We start from the raw sequence: 17,528 nt of genomic DNA on the forward strand, positions 1-17,528 counted from the left end.
ACAAGTTACATAGATTCTTTTGTCCATTTTTGTTATGGAAAATATATTTAAGCTTGTAGAATTTGCTGTGAAAGGGAAAATCCTCTTACAAGCTAGTTTTGTTTTCTCTGCACTGCTTTATGTTCTGTTTTATGTCTTATATTAACAAGGTGTTCAACTGTGCAAGGAATAATGTTTTCTCAGTTTGTGGTTGATCTTTTGGTTGCTTAAATTTGCTGTATGATATCTTTACATTCCAGACTTCTGTAATTTACAATTTAGGTATACTATACTATACTATCATAAAGATGCAATGTAGAGTTACTGTCTAATATATAAAATGAGAAATGCAGTTGTAAGTCTTGAGTCTCCTCTCCTAAATGACTGAGGGACCCACTGGGTTAGTATTTAAGTCTGGAAGAGAGCGTGTCACTCGTGAAATAATTAGTCAAATTTAAACAGAAGCCCATCAGGGGCTGCTAGATGGTTTGCTTTAGGCCTTTTTAAGGAGTTTTCCTTTATGAAAACCAAACAGTATGTTTTGGAGAACAAACCAGTAGACTAAGCCCTGTGTTTTTACATAGGTTAACTTGCTGGGGTGGGCTCTTGCGTCCCGCCCAACACAGCGTGTGCCAAACACCAGCACTCCCACCACAAAACACACATCCAGCTCTCCTTGAAGGGTAATCCCTACAGAAAACCCAGACAAATTGGGAGCAACTGTTATGAATTGAACCATGAATTTTTAATATTTGGATAACCTGAGGCGCAAGCTTAAAATAAAACACATTTCATATTCTGAGCAGTGCATGTAATGATACATGAAGGTTCAGAATGTCCTTCCCTCTGGCCTGGCAGGGAGCAGACCCTGCTGGGAAATACCTCCTGGCATGCCAGGTACACAGGAGTAACTCCGACCTGATTTATCACCTCTTTGGTTGAATCTTTTGCTAGAAAAATGGAAAACTCTTTCTAAATTGGTGTATTGACACATACAAACACAATGGTTTTAATCAAAGATTTTGCTTCACCTTTCATAGAAACCAGAATAAGCTCCCTGGGAAGAAATGCTGAGTGATCAGCAGCAAGCCTGAATCATGTTCAGGAAACTCTTTTTGTTGTGAGGGCTTCTGTGGCATCTGAGGCCACAGTAGAAGCAGCAAGGGGGAGTCCGGGGCTTGCGTGAGAGCTGCCTGGTAGAAACGTTTGCTGTAGCAGAAAGCTGAGCAGGCATTGCCCAGTGTCACAACGTCTGGGTGGTTTGCCTTTCATTTTACTGCCCCTGGTGCCAGGCAGTGGGAGGGTAAGGATGGGTATCCAGCCAGGAGCCTGGCCAGGCACCATCCAACATGCTGTGGCTTTCCCATATTGGTGTCCCAAATGCCAGTGTCTCATGGAAAGTGAACAATTTTGGCTGCAAGATTATTGTTTTGGTCTACCATGTTAGAAAGCAGCTTCCCCCCCACCCTTCCCCAGCCCCTCCCTGTCCTTTGTTTTTCTCTGAGAGGAGGCATGGAGATTAAAGAGGTAAAATCCAAAACCTCAGTGGAATAAACCAGTATATACAAGGGCCAGCTTTCACATGCTTTGGCTTTACCAGCTGAAAGAAATGTGCCTTGATTTCAGTGCACCTTGCATGCAGATATGTTTTGTTTCTTTTTCATTTTTAATTGAAATTTGAACTCATTGGAAGTGCTGTATTTTTGTTTGTGCAGATGTGTGGACATCATCCTGTGAGGTACAGCTTATATTGATCTCTCCGTCTCTCTCTAACAATTTGTCTGGGGAGAAGCAGAGGTGCTAAAAATACTAGTAGTGCAGGTAGGGACAGACAGGTGCCTGTTTTACCGAATGCTGTAGAAGGGATGGGGAAGAGTCCTTGACAGCTGATGGATAACATGCCAGCTTCTCTTCTCGACTGTCCCATATTTTTGCCACCATAATGCAGAATCCTCTTCTGACTGGTTAAAGAGCAGCTCGCACTCAGGTCCTTTCCCTGGCTAACCTTTGCCCAGGACAGAGCAGGACTCCCATCCCTGTGGACGCAGAGGCTGGGAAGGGGCTGTGCAGCATCTCCTCACCCAAGCTTGTGGCTGCAGACGTAACGATTAACATTTTTGAGAGATCAGGACTGAATCACAAATGCCCGGTGAGAGAAGAGCACCGACCTCACTTCAGTGCTGCCGTGACAGAAGTCAAGGACAAACCAGACTGTCCCTGGCTGTTACTCAGGGGACTACAAGCAACACTGTAAAGTACCCCTGCATCTAAGTGTAACAGCAAAGTGTTTCCTTTTTTCCCCAAAGTATTTCCTTTTGCAGAATTGCAGCGCCTCGTTCTGGGAGGATTTCTGCCTCATACAAATGTATTTTTCCTGCCTGATGTGTTTTTTGTTTGGTATTGGGATCCTTCCTTTAACCAGTGGAGTCATGACTGTTCCCAGTGCTTTGAGGAAGTGGGTGTCCTGGATGCTGAGGGGAACCTAAACCACTGCAAGTGCTGGACATGCTCCTGTTTGCTCTAGCAAAGAGGGCAAAGAGCCTCAGGGGTGATGTCCGACATCTGTAGCTTTGTAGGAATGACACAGGTTGCATGTTTACCTCCAACCCTCTTCCAAGTGAGCAAGGTGTTTATCAACTCCTGCAACGTTTGACTGCTGCTTTTTTTGGACCACATTCAATCTGCATTAGGGGAGATGTATAAATTTGATCATTCTCATGCATAGTCTCATTCAGGTTCACAGAGGGTGGTGGGGAAGAGATGTCCTACTGATGTTGCTATGACCAGAGCTGTTGGTGGAGGTCATGGTGTAGGGACCAGGGTAGTGCTGCCACCCATCACAGGTGCCCTTAAACAGGGCTTCATGCTCAGCTGATGTCTGGGGTAGCTGACAGCTGCTGGGAAATTTTTAAAGCCTGAGAAGAACTCTATTTTTTCACCAAAAAAAGAAAAAGTTGGGGAAAAGGGAAATTATTTGCAGGAATTATTGCCTTCTCATCGATTTCATTTAACTAAGAATGACAATCACATTAAGTAAAACTGAACTGTTCCATGAGTAGTCTGAAAAAACCTGAGTTTACCTTAGAAGAGCGATTAATGTTCTTGATATTGGAGATGGAACTGTAGTGCACACACAAATTGCATTTAATTACATAAGCCTGCTGTTTTGCCTCTGAAGTAGGAAAAGAGTGAAAAGAGTGAAACAGCAAACACCAAAACTCATGACTTGTAAACAGAAAATCAAGCTCTTCCTGTAGAGGTCAAACCAGACCCCTTGGGGATGAAATGGTATTATTCCTAAACTTCTAGTATTTGACAAAGTAACTTCATTTGGAACATTTCAAAAAACTGAGATATAATGACAGCATCAAGGCAAACATTGCTCAGGCTGGTTGCTTAAGCTGTCTTGAGATATTTCACCTGGACACTTCTGTTTGGTTGCTCCCCAAAATTCCTCATTTTGTTGTCCTACTTTGGGGAAAAAAAGAAAAAGCGATGTTGTTACTGGGGTTTTGTTTCTCCTGGCTTCTGTATCACTCATTGCAGCTTCCTCAAACCCCAGCTAAGGGGAGCTGAGAACATCTCAATGCCCAGCATAGCACCATCTGCCCAGCCTTGGGTTTCTTCTGTGCTCCCCTAAATTCCCAATCACCCCAAGAGCAGCAAAGCCCCCAGCCATGGTCCTGTACTGCTGACTGCCCCTGGGGCTGGCTGGAGAAACTGTGCAGGACCCACACTGCTGCCAACGTGGGGTGCAGGAGAGTGGTGGCCTTGCTGGTGTGTGAAAATGGGGCTCCCTTCTCACCTGCCATTGGGGCGTGTGGGGAGGGAGGGCTTTTACACCCAACAGGTTGTGTGACTGTATTTTCTTAACCAGAAATAAAACACAAAGCAGGAAATTTGCAATATGTCCAGCTCTATGCTTTTGAGAAATTATATGTGCACATATATATATATATATATATACTTAATTTTATTTGTTATTTATTTGTAATTTTGGAAGGGAAATGGAAGAAAGTTCAGAACTAACTACGGGACTTGGCAACCCCAGATTAGCCATGTTTCAATCCCTAATTGTAGCTTTGTACCTGAACTGACTTTATTCAGAATAACTTTGATCTAGCTGTAAAATAAGCATTCTGGTGAGTAGGACAAATTAAAAAAAAAGGTTTTGATGTTGGGTCTGAAATGAAGTTTTGACATGTTCTTGGAGTAGTGTTCAGGAAAGACCATTTAAAGAGCTGAGAACACTGTCCAAATGAAATTCAGCTTAAATCTGCAAGTATTGGTGGAGATCCATGTTGTGTTCATGGGTGCTGGTTACCACAGGTGCTGGTGTACCACTGTAATGGCTTTCTCTTAAAAAAATTCTAGGCAGGAAAAAAACCACCCCAAATAAAATATGCATTGCATAGAGTGATTTTACAGTACTCAGCAGTTCTTGGTTGAAGTTGTAAAGGATTTAAAGTATTTTTCACCTTTAGCACAACAAAATTCACTGTTCATGACTCCAGTAACAACCTCCACATTCATGTTATTTCATCACAATCAGTAAGTCACTGCCAGAACAATGCCCATTGCAATGAACTTCTTATTCCTCTCCAGAGCAGCTCTGGTCCCAGTCATTTGTCCCTCCAGAGCGTATTTCATTCAAAGAAATGTAAACCACAGTTTCATGTTGTTTGATGGGTGTTTATAGATGTCAGTAGTACAGAAAATGTACATGGCAGATATTAAGGGTGGAATCAACGCACTCCACAGAAATAAAAACAGGCAGGGTTTGGTTTTGGTTTATCTGTGCTGCCATACTGAGTGCAGCTACTATTGATTTCAATCCCACAAGAGTCTGACCTCCTTTGTGCAGCACAACTTGTCTATCTTCATATTTGACAGCTGAATTTGTTTTGCCTTGTATCCGCACTCTTATGCTATTACTATGCCACTTGAAAAAGAATAAAAATCAATGCAGTTTGTTAATTAAAAAGAGGAAACCTCAACAGGGTCTGTGGTGACCAGCATGGTCTGGCCCTGCTGGGAGGTGGCAGCCACATGTCTGGGAGGCACTGTCCTTGTGCCACCGTGGGGCACAGGCTCAGCTGACCACAGTGTCAGGCATAAAAGCTGTGTCCAGCTGGTTTTGATTTGCATGTATCTATTGGGAAAGGTGAGAGAAAACTCACTGACTTGTCCAATTCAGCCAGACCTGTTTTATGTTATTTAATGCTATTGAATATCTTAGTCAGCAGCAAATTCTATGTGTCACCTTCCAGCATGTGAGCCTGCCAGCTCTCACCTTATCTGTGGCATGAGTGAGAAGGTAAGGAAATATATTGCTCTTTAATCTCCTTCAGGTCTGGCTTAGTGCCACCACACAGGTTTTGTTCTCCTGTCTGGCTGGGACAATGCACCAGGTGGCCTGGTCCCTGACTTGCCATTTTCTGTTTTCCTCTCTCCATCAGTTTTGGCCTTGTTGATCAGTAGGATGGCTGGATGAGAAGAACCAAAAGGGTTAGCGTGTTAGGGTCGCAGTCCTGCTGAGGCTGGGAGGCAGAGGAGTGGTCAGAGGGAGGGGGTGCCCAGGGGGGCTGTGTGCCAGGAAGGGGCTGGAGAGATGGCATGATCCAAGCTGAGGCCAAGGCACTACGGTCTGCGTGCGCTGGTGGATCCTTCTGGGCAGGTTAAGTCTCCGTGAGCCTCAGAGTAAGTGGGTCACTGGACACTGTGATACAAGGGCTGCCACCATGGGCTGATCTATGAGCCCATTAACAATCGGTGGTGTTATGGAGGCTTTTCCACCATTAAGAACAAAAGCTCTGCTCTGATCTGAGGTGGCCAGTGTGTCTGTCCCCTTGTGCGTGCCACCCCCTTCCCCTCAGCACCTGAAATCTGTCCCCTTCTTCCTTGCTGGGCAGATGGTGGTCCTCAAGCACAACCAGAGATGACTTTAAAACCAGCCCCTTCAGCTGTGGCTCCTGCCCCTTGTTTTTTTAAGCTAGGATGGGAAATGAGTTTCCAAGTAGCATTTCTCTCCCTAAACTCATGTATGTTGGGCAGCGTGGCAGGTCTGTCTGGGTAGATGCAGTCTGAACCCAGGAATTGTTCTTGGCAACGTCTCTTGTGCAGCCAACATCCCGACTCCAGCAGCCCGCCTCATTTTGGAGCCAGCTACAGAGGTGGGTGTATTGTCACTGTTACTTGGACAGAGGGTCAGTGAAGATCAATCTTTACCTGTGGCACTCTCCCCACCATGCCCAGCACCATGGCAGCCCTTTTTCTGCTGTAAGAAATGCCCCCAGGCAGGCTTTTAAAATTCTTTTCACTCTGCACCTATGCTTTTAAAATGTGGAAGGAGGAATCCTTCCCCCCCACCTCCATTTTTCCTGCAGGGAACACGGGGAGGTTAGTGGGGTTCTGGTTGAGTGGTGAGTTCCTGCAGCAAGTGGGATTGGGGCGGGGGGACACACTGCTTGTGGTTGGTGGCTCTTTGTAGCAGTCTTCACCTACAGAGGGACTTGGCTGAGCTTACAGTGTGATGGTGCTTTTTGTGTTGGGTAGAGCCTGTCTGGGAACAAAGACTTCAGGCCAAGATGGTGTTGGGACCCGACACAGGGTGGGATGTGGGTGGCTGGAGATGTGGATTGTTTTCTCTTTGTATGTGAGGGAAATGCAGACTGGCCATCCACATTAGAAGATACAGTGGCATCCCCAGCAAAACTACAAGCACAGACAGAACTATTTTCTTTATTATAAAGATACACTATGAGGAACAAACCTGAATGTATACTGAAGCTTGTAATGGTACATGCCAAAAATGTACAGTACTATACATAAAAGTGCATTGTCACAACAGATTAACAGTACATTTCTCTTCCAGAACCGTGAAATTTCCATGTTTTTATTTGTTCTTTGAGAGTGGAAGGAATGCTATGGGAACGCAGCCATACACGAACAGGGAAGGATGCAATGGAAATGCAACAGTACAAGAGCAAGGCTAAAGCTCCTCTAAAATTTAAAGGCACTTTCACATGTACATACTACAGATGTACATTGACACAATTAGGTAACAGTCAACAAGCAAGAAGCTACCAGTACTGCAATTTATCAAACTTGACAGTAAAGGACAATACTGATTGGATTAGGTGTGCAGGAGTTACCCTTTAGTACGCCTGTAGTTGTAGCAGTCTTTCCTGTTACATATCCACTTACTATACTTTTAAGTATCTATAATAACCATCAAACTACACATTTAACTGTGTGAATGCACTAAGTGGATGCATTCACTAAATGCACTGTTTCTAATATTTTCTTTTGCTAAACAATTTCTAATATAAGTATTATGGAGTCCAGTACAGTTATTTAAACATACAAAATTCCCTATGCAATTTAAAGATACAGGTATCCATCTCAGTTATGCCAGGTGGGTTAATTTAAAAATGCTAGACTAAAACTGCATGTGAATGAAAGCTGAGATTCCAGTTTGTTCCACTGATTCTAGTAAACTGGGGAACTACTTGAAAACATCTCTGGTCCCAGTCAAGTGAACAGACCCTATTGACCAGTGCTGGTCTGCAGCTGGGTCTGGCCTGGCCTGGTGTTAGGACTCAGCAGCACAGTCGTGACACTGTGCACTGCACAGTCTGAGGTGGTGAATTAAGACTTTGCCTCTAACCTAGAGTCCTGTGAAGTCTGCAGCTGGATCAAGACGGGTTTGCAAATACCAGGAGTAGTTTGGCTCTCAGAGGTGGTTCATGGGGTGCTTTTCACATCTGGGGCTTTGCAATACCTATCTACAGGGTATAAACCAGAGCAGAAACGAGTTGCTCCTAAATAACAACAGGAAATTACTCTTGTCACCTCTGTAATTCCTATCAAATTTTGTCACTGCTCTTCTCCCAAACTCAATTGTTTATGTATGTGATACAACTTCAAGCTTCCCAAAGGTGAGGTCTTTAATAGGTGGGAAGACAGACCTTACTTAAAGCCAGTTGTACTCTTGTAGGTGGACCACTACAGATTTTTTTTTTTCCCCAACTTCTTCACTGAAACTTATTTTATGGATTGGGTGTCAGAAAGGATAGTAACAGAAATAACATTATGGCTTACTGTTGCAATGTGCAAAACAGCTGTACATTTAGTTCACGCCTAACAAAGTTTAACAACAGAGCGCTAAGCAAAGTTGAAAGTCTTCACTCACTCAGACAGAGGAAAGGTACTGATTTCTGTCATTGGAAACAAAAAAAGGGAAGGGGGAAAAAAGTGGTTATGGAAAAATTTATTTATCTTGAATCTAGGCAGTAGAAACTCAGTTGTCTGTCCTGCGAGTGACCCCTGCACGGCTGGCAGGAGGCTGTCCCTCTCGCTGCCGTCAGCACAACTAAGGAGGTGCACGGAGTGTTCACACTGCGCAAGGCAGCGTGTGGAGCCAGGTCAGCCCCAAACTCCCACTGTTACAGCTCAAATAACGTCTTTAATTGGACACTGAGCAATAAAGTCAATGGGGTACTTTGCTGAATTACTGTGTAGTTGATCCTTTTAATCACCTGTCAGGCAGCCCAATGGACCAACAGGTTCACGTACTCCCCAGAGCCCGGCTAGCTCAACTATGAACTTTAAATGAGTTTAGCTTTTGTGAAAAATGTGGTATCAGGGAATGAAGGTCTAGCTTCATGAGAAAAGGTATGCTATTACACAGGACTGCAAAAGGGGTTTCTGGAGATGAGATTTAGCTGTTGCCTGGAATGCTGCTTGCTATTGGTGAGAGCAATGTGATCTCGAGATCCATCCAGTGAATGTCTCCTGTGAGACTGACAACAAACAAGAAAGCTAAAACTTGGTGTCAGTTGTGAGAGTTGTGAGGGTCTGGTGTTTTTTGTTGTTTGTTTTGTGGTTTGTTTTTTGTTTTGTGGGGTTTTTTTTGGTGTGTCTTAAATAAGAAATGTGGCCTGAGATGACTTAAGACATTCCACACAGACACATAATCCTCACATGCTAGATTTCAGCATTTACTAACCTGCTTGAGATTTGGTTTGGTGACCCAGAAAGGAGAGGTCCCAGTTCCCCTGACCCCCCACCCCTTGGTGTTGTGCAGGATCTGTTATTATACAGCTACAGTAAGACTGTGAATTATTGTACAACGTGGCTTTGTGATCCGTGTTCGTTTTATTACAAATGGTGCAGCATCAAGTTTTCAAGTAAGTCTATGTTTGTTTTGTAAAACGATGCACAATTGTCCAGTTTTTCTTTTAATTGAAAGCATACAAAATACAAATGCCCGTTAATGTTGCTAGTTTCAGACAATACATTCAAAAACACTGAAAAACAAAGCCTCTCCAGTTATAAACATGAACAAAGGACGTTATGGAGCCCTGACTTCTACCATTAATCCATGCCTTCCCCTAGCATACCCCAGCCGGGCACTGTGGGTGGCTGAGCTGTCTACATTGTGCAAGATTTGTCAGCTGGACCCTGGGAAGGAGGGGAAGGCCCAACGCTAGGATTTGTTTTTGGAAGAACAATAGGTTTTGGCCTAAGAGCAGGAGGTTTCAGCTGCACTCCCATTCTAGGGGCCACCATAGGCTTGAAAGTACTCATGGTGTCACTGGAAGAACTAGTGCTACGGCGGATCTGAGGCTCGGAGCTCCTTAAAACGACGCTGTGGAGAGGGCTGAGTGACTCCGTGGAGGTGGCAGGGGTGGGGGTGTTTTTCATTTGTTCCAAGGTGTCCAGGACGACATCGGGGGCATGCTTGGCCGAGCTCTGCCGCTCCAGCTCACGGAGCTCGTTCAGCGCTGTGTTCATCGTCTCCTCGATGTCCTGGGTCAGAGCACAGAGAGAGCAGCACGTCATTCCTTTGCTACTGAAGGCAAAGCTCCAGAGGAGCAGGGGAAGGGAGGTGAGAAATGCATGAGTTAATTTGCCTGCCGTCTCCTCTTTAATGGATATTATAGTTCTAAAGCCAGTTTCCACCAGGTTTATTAGAAAGACACTACATCTGGCAAAATGGCAGCTTTGGCTGGACAGTACAAATATTTGACCTGTTCACATCAGAGACTAAAAATCCAAGTAAAAAAACCTAAAAAACCAATTAAAATAGATCCTCCAAGCCACTTTATTAAGCAATTGCCAGGACAATGGGTATTTGCTTAGCAGCATTTTTAACTGTGAAGACTTCAGCCATCTCTTGGGTACTGACAGCTGTGCATTATTTATTCCATTTGCTACCTCTTGGCTGGCTGCTTCCCTCATCAAGTGTCACACCCCAGGTATCCAGGGTCTGTATTCCCTCACAGGGATTATAAACCAGGTTTTGTAAGGAAATAAAGCATGTGTGTCTTTCAGCTCCTCTCTCCTTCTGTTTCTCGGAGTTAAATTTTAAGCAGAAAAACCTGAAAGACATTGTTCAGTGAGCTTACCTAAGAATTTATTTTTTTTCATGAGGATTTTTGGCACAAATGCTAGAAGAACGCAACAAGACACTAGTCTGCTATTTTTCAGTGGTACTGACATACAACTTAAGTTAAATATCTGGTGGTCCCAGCTTGCTCACAGTAATTTTCATGCAGTTTAATCAAAGTTTGGGTTCTCTCACTATGGAATGATCACCAGTTTATGCATCAAGAAAAACAGCTTAAACCAAACAGCATTGTGTGTGGTTCCAGGAAAGTAAACAAATAACTCAGTAAAATGAAACAGTAACAACATTTACACTTTCTAACTCTCTCAGTCTGTAGCTCAGCTTTCCGACCCAAGCATGACAGTCCCCTCTATCCCTCGTTGGAAGCAGAGTTTGAAAGCAAGCATCACCAGTACATTAATTTTTAAGCCACGAGTGCCAGTGTTACTGTAAAATACTTCGGCAATCATATTGTACCCTCAGGGTGTCCCTAGTAATCATGTCATACTACCTAGACAAAATACAAGTGCTGAAGACAGCGGTATCTATTTGCTCAAGAGATGTTACCAGCTCTGTACAGCAGTCTGAGGATTGGGGTGCTCCCTATTCCATCTTACTCACTGCCAGAAATGAGACTGGTGAGTGCTCACACAGGGACAGGATGGCCCATGATTTCTTTCTGCCTTGCACATCATGTTCTAAGGCAAAATTACAAGCATCAAATCAACAGTATGAACTATATGAAAACTATGTAAAATCCACAAGACCCTGGAATGTAAATCTGTTTTGAATGACAATGGTTGCTACTAGCCAGTCAGAGCACTTTTCTGCAAAGCGTAATACTGAGAAATAATTGAACACTAATTACATGCAAGTTAGAATAGGTGAGCCTTCATCAGAGCAGACAGATTTACGTAGCTGTTGTAATCATATACTACCCCAGTGCTCTGGGTGGCAGAGGCAATTTCATTATGCTATAGCAGGACATAATTTCTTTTTATTGCTGCTGCAATGTCCATTCTCCCTTGTGCTTCTACTATCCATGATCCCTTAATGCACCTTCTTGCACAGTGCTCTGTTTAAAAAGCCAAGCAGGATACCCTCCTGCACACACACGTGCTGTGCTATTCACTGAGACTTGCTCCTCACAAAACCGGGGCTGACATAAAAATAAAAAAGACACAAACCTGAGCTATTGACTCTGGGTCCAGTGGCTTATGGTCATTGAAACCTGTGTACTGACCAGATGATGTAGATCTTCTGATTGGAGGGCTATCAATCTTCTTTAGAGAATCGTGCCTACTGATATTAGTGAGACTGCCATGTCCAGGTCTACGCCTCCTTTCAGGGCTGTCCGCGTTGAGGTTACGATTTTGAAGGAGGGTCCTGGGGCTGCAGTGAGTTGCCAGGTTGGGAGAACCTAGATCCACGGATGAGTTGGAGAGAGGGTGAGGTGGGTGCACAGGGCAGTGACTGTCACTGCTCCTGCCGGGGCGTCTTAGTGGAGGCGGAAGTTCTGATCTCTTTCTTTGCCTGCAGCAATGACAAAGTGGTTATAGGACAAGTTGTAGTGACCCACCATAAGCACATGGAGAAGAAATTGCTGTGCTACCAGAGCAGTGAGCAGTACTACAGGAAACATGTAATGCTCAAGCTTACCTTCCTAAATACACATCAGAGTGACGGTCAGTGGGAGAGTTCATGTCCTTTGATGATGACTTGTCCTCAGTTATAGGTCCACTGCTGGCCTCACTGTCTGCTTTTTGGCTCAGTGTATCTGAGAAAGTATCATCCCTGAACAGAGCACACAGTGAGACAAGAAGCTATTGAGTTAGGTGTGACAGAAAGCACCTTGGCACTCCCAGATTTTAATCCCCTTAAGAAAAGCAGGCAAGTTATAACAAACTACAGACTCTCCATGTCTCCAAAAATTGCTTATAATCCTTCTGCTTACTCAGCTCTTCACATTTTGACTGTAACGTTTCTGCAAACAAAAACTTTTGTCTTCCTTGGCAAAGCACATGCTTAATACTGTAAAAGAAGAGTTCAGGGCTGCATTTCTCCAGCTCTTGCTATTCTGAAGTTAAATGTCAGCAATTGCTACAAAGAGATAGTAAAATTAAAACGGCTGCAGCAGCATCCATCTCTGAATGTACTGGGAACATATCCATAAACAAAGTAGCTTAGCCTAGTGGTAGCTTTTGATTAAGAGCTGGCCAGGGCAATGAAGACAGAGTCAGCCTGCATAGAAGGCTAATGTTTAATCTATCTGAGCCTGCAAGCCACTGTCTCATTTGGAAATCACTTTGTTAATTGCTTCAGCATGTTTTTACTCCCCATCAAGAACCCAGAACACCAGACACTGCTTACATATCTTGCACCACTATGTACTGGTGAGGGACAAGGCCATCAATTCCATTGTGCCTCCCTTCCCACCAGTCTTCAGATGCTCGGTGGTAGAGCAGGAGGGAAGCTCCTTTCTTGAAAGAGAGCTCTCGTGCAGATCTTCCAACGTAGTCAAACTTGGCTATAGCTTCTATGGGCTCACACTCTGTGTAGGGAGGGAAGAAAAATGAACATCAGATTCCATGCCAGCTAAGCTGCTCATTTTGGTCTCATAAAACCCACTTATTGCATTTTCTCAGTGCTCATTCTTATTGAGCAGAGCTCACAGAAATCTTCAGACTTCTGGCAGTAGTTATAGTATGTCCCTTACGAAGAAAAATAATCAATCTGTGCCACAAGTGTGTAACATCTGGGTTGCTTTGCAAGGTGCAGAAAATGTTACAGCACACTCAAATGCTACAATAGCTGCTGGTGGCAGAGAGGAGCCTGTCTTCTGCTGCGAGGGCTCCTTCATGGCTGGGGAGTGAGATGGAGGCCAGGCAATGAAGACCTCCAAAAATAAGATGAACAAACCTAGATGAATAACCAGAGGTCTGAGGAAGCAGTGTGATAGAAAAAGTAAACTGGAGTGCCTTTAACCTCCACAGTTGCAAAGGGATGAAGGCAGGGCTTCCCTGTGCACAAGCAGGGATGCTCTGCCTAACTGGGCTATGAGATTTCTGTCTTTCACGTGACAAGTGTGCAGACCTAGTGAAAACCTATTGTTTTACACAGTATCAAAGCCCAGTGATTTAATCTGTTTCCTTAACACTCTTTTTGAGTGAGGCAGATGACTCCAGACCACCTAAGGATGACTCCTCCACAGGGGCAGTCCCTGAGTGGCCTGAGGTTGCCTAAGACAGCTCTGCCTGCTCCAACATCTCCAGTTCCTCTAGTTTCTGCAGGAGATGCTGCTGTTTTCCAAAGTGAAACACTGCTTACAGCAGTCTTGGCTGATCTTCCATCCATCTGCTGGTAAATTCAGCCTTACACTGGTGACCTCCATCTTGTAACCTATGCTTGAGTCAGAATCCTGCTGCTGTCGGTGAGGGGTCCCTGCTGAGCATCTGCCTGCAGGTACTGTCAAGAGCTGTGCCCTGAGAGCAGTGAAACAGCTGCCATTTTAACAACCTCTGCTTTCTTCTGCACAAAACCAAAAGCACCTGAGCTCAAACAGATGAACGTTTGTCACCACAGTCTCAAAACACAAAGAAAAACCTGCAAAATATAGGTTTAAAAATGACATTTTGTTTACTCCACTAACTCAAAGTCCCTGAAACAACACATTTCTTCACATAATGAGAGCAATATTTAGATGGAAATTAACATCTGGGATAAGGACTAGCATAGCAACTTTCTGTCTGGTGCAAATTAAAATTGCCGAGGTTGTAACTCCCCAATGAACCAGGCTGGTAATAAAAGCCACTGCTCCTTTATGACAGTATTTTTGTGCAGGAATGTGTCTTTTTAAAATTAACTTTGTCCTGCAACATGAAAACATCATGATAGCACCTTTATTAAGGTTATAGTTTGCAGCTTTTTTTTTTTTTAATAACTTGCCCAGCCTGCAGAAGGCTATCTTGTGGTTTGCAGCATCTGCAGCCATATTAAGAGCTCACAGCAGTGCCAAACTGCAGGGTGTTCAGGAGTTAGAAAGCCAGAAACTTTGCAGAGATGGCAAACAGTGGGATGGGGGATTCACTGTTCCTAATGCAAAAGGAATACACGCTGGCAGAAATGACTTCCATTAGACAAATAAGAATCCAGCAGCAAGAGTATTAATGCCTGAAAATGCATTGCTACTGGATGGCTCCCTGGCAGGCATTCTGGTGGATGGGGGAGGGATACATTTCTTTGTTTTATGTTTTTAAGCAAAGAAAATGTAAAGATGACATAGAAAGAAACATTCTGGAAAACTGGTAAGACTTTAATGCTGGTGTATATATTAGTGATATATTCTAATATATGATCTTGTTCTAAGTTCTAGATAGTAATCTACAGTGTATCTCTAACAGAAGGTACAGATGTGACAAAGCAACTATAGGAGTGGTAAGACAAAATATTGCCAAATGAAAAGAACTAAAAGCAAACATGCCTGTTTATTTTGCATCGTGTTGAAGAGGGCAATATTAAATTAAATGGCAATAACATAACACTGAGAAAAGAATGCTGTTTTTACACATCATGCACTTAAGTTTGTGATTTTGTTATAAGAAGGTATTTCTGGGATCAGGCAGGATTGAGAAGGAGCAGATGTTTACATGAACACACTGTTCTCAGACTGCAGGTAAGTCATGGAAGAGTGGATCAAGAATCCACATGCAAAAGTTCCCAGGATTCAGCGAGCCAGTCACTCAGTAACAGGTAATGCAAAATACCCCAACCAAACAAAAAACCTTTTACAATAAGTAAGAAGATCTCAGATTTCCTGTACATATTTTCCTTTGACATTCTCTGAAGTTAATTGCTAACGGTCACGGGTACTGGATTGATTGATAAACCCCTACACTGATTAGCTTTGGGATTTCCCATTTCTCTGTTAATTTCAGCAGACCATAGAGTAGAGAGTAGCCCACATTTGAGTATACAGGTCCTTTTATTTACAAATTAATGGACTAAACTAGAAATAGTTCTATCTCCCCCAGTGGAATTACATTAATCTAAGTGTGGTGCATGATGGGAATCTGTTTTTTGTATCCTACCCTTGCTTGCAAGGCTCACATACATTCCCTGAGGTCTGAAGGAAGTTGCCCCACTGGAGCCAGCTGTATGAATTGGTAAAGTGCCCGTAACGGATGTGACTTTTGAGACATGTTCATAATAAATCCTACCTCCTCAGGGAAGAGCGCCCAGTAGATCTCCCACCGTTTTCTTAATAGAACCAAAAACCAGTTCAGATAGGCTTTACCCTTTTGAAAGGACATTTCCTTTGCTTGCGTGTGGCTTTTACATGGAGAGAGCTTTCCTATAGCAAACACTACTGAGACTGTACTTAAATAGAAATTCACCTTGTTACAGGTCAAGACTTCATAGTTAAAACCAAAGTACCATAACAATTACTCCTAGAAATAAATGCAATTTGAAAAAAAAAAAAACCAAAAGCCATTGAATATCAAGGTTACTGAATGACAGAAAAGCATTTTCAGAAAAGCAAAGGTGATGAAAGATAAATTTGGGATCTGTAACTCAAATTCTGTGTGGTACTGAATGTCTAACAGTAAAATTGACAGCTTGGAGGGCAATGTAATTGCATTGTTCTGTCCATACCTGGGGGCATTCACCTATAATAGCAAGAAGTACTTGATGACATGTAGGATCTTACCAGCTATCATCTCTAGTGACTCAAGCAATGATATGGAAGTGAAAAATTAGGACAAACTGAAGAACTGTGGGAAGAGCTCTAGGGACTCTGTTAGTCATTCAGGTCTGTTCTTACTTTTTTACTGATGACTCCTTAAGTTTGTTATTATTACTACCACCATTTGATTACATATTATGTTGCAGCATGCTTAAAAATCAAGGCTTCATGCAAGGAGAGCTGTCCAGATCCAACAGCTCGGGAAAACAGAAAGGGCAGAGGAAACATAAGGGCTAATTTTAATTTTGGGATTTGAGTGCCAGATGTAGTACTAACCTCTTACAGAGGTGTTATGGTTTGAGTGGATCTGGCAAATTGTTGACATCTCTAAGAGGAACTAGAGACAAAGGGTCTTCAGAACCCTGAAGGACCTGGGAGCATCGGAACACAGAGGGGTCAGTATTCCCTCCCACTTCCTGCCACACTCCATAAAAGCCAGGAGAACTGGAAGCTCAGCCCCTTTTCCTGCACCTTCTTCCTTGTTGCTGGTGCTGCTCAGAGGTTTCATCAACTCACCACATGCCCTCCAGAATCCATCTCTACTGGGTGCTGTGAGGAGCCATGGACTCCCATCATGAAGTGGCCTGGCTGCAAGGGACTCTCACCCACCTACTCCTGTGATCATTGAGATTGGTTTTGTATATAACTGTATATAAGTTTATGGGCCTGTTCCTCATCCCACCTGTTACTCCCTTTTCTGCGTTACAGTAAATTTGTCCCAGTTTCAGTTTCCAACCCTTAAGTCTCTCTTCCTTATTCCCCTTTTACCTTCCCTTGGGAGGGTGGAGGGGGGGGTCATAGGGAGCAATTCTGCCCTCTCTGGTTTGTGCTTCGCCCTGACCACGAAACCGAGACAAGAGGTACCAGCACTGAAGTGGCCCTCTACACCTCAGGGCACAAGGAACTCAGGAAACAAGGGGAGACCATTCCTGGCACTTTCAGGAGAGAGCTTGCTGTTGTTCTGCTCTGCTCTTCCTCACCTCTCCCAGATGTATCCTGCTTGTCAGGAACACGGTACATCCCTGGGAAGATGCTGTCTCCCAGTGTGTTTATCCTCTTCTGCACCCCACCAGAGAACAGTAGTTTTGTAATTTCAAATACCTGTCCCCAGGACAGCAGCTCTATGACTGAGGAGCAGCAAAAGGAAGGAACATTCCAAGGTGTTCACAGAATAGAATTTGGCAAAATGTCAATCACAGCACGTGCTACTGAAAAGCAGGAAAATCACTGCATGTTGGGGATGCAACAATAACTTGCAGCCTTACATGTCACAGTAATTTTTATTTCCAGCACAACAAGCATCTTGAGTTTTACCCAATGTTTATGAGATAGCTATGAACAGTATTATATTAATTGTATGTATGTTTTCCCAAAAGAAACCCTTCTGTTTAGCTTCCTCAGGAAATTCTCACT

The 17,528-nt window shown here is 43.6% G+C and overlaps 1 protein-coding gene across 2 annotated transcripts in view; it reads right to left on the reverse strand.

Moving 5' to 3' along the window:
- Positions 1-6,702: 6,702 nt before the first annotated feature.
- SRGAP1 (SLIT-ROBO Rho GTPase activating protein 1) overlaps positions 6,703-17,528 on the reverse strand; it is a 141,308-nt gene continuing 130,482 nt past the window's right edge. For both annotated transcript variants that reach the window (XM_051633294.1, XM_051633302.1), the window contains exons 19-22: positions 12,743-12,923; positions 12,032-12,166; positions 11,560-11,905; positions 6,703-9,792 (exon numbers count right to left, since the gene is read on the reverse strand). In XM_051633294.1, coding sequence (XP_051489254.1) covers positions 9,415-9,792; positions 11,560-11,905; positions 12,032-12,166; positions 12,743-12,923 — 1,040 coding nt within the window. In that variant the 3' untranslated portion in view covers positions 6,703-9,414. The remainder of the gene's footprint in view (positions 9,793-11,559; positions 11,906-12,031; positions 12,167-12,742; positions 12,924-17,528) is intronic.

The sequence above is a fragment of the Apus apus genome, chromosome 1 (genome assembly GCF_020740795.1).
Source record: "Apus apus isolate bApuApu2 chromosome 1, bApuApu2.pri.cur, whole genome shotgun sequence".
In the NCBI taxonomy this organism is placed as follows: domain Eukaryota; kingdom Metazoa; phylum Chordata; class Aves; order Apodiformes; family Apodidae; genus Apus; species Apus apus.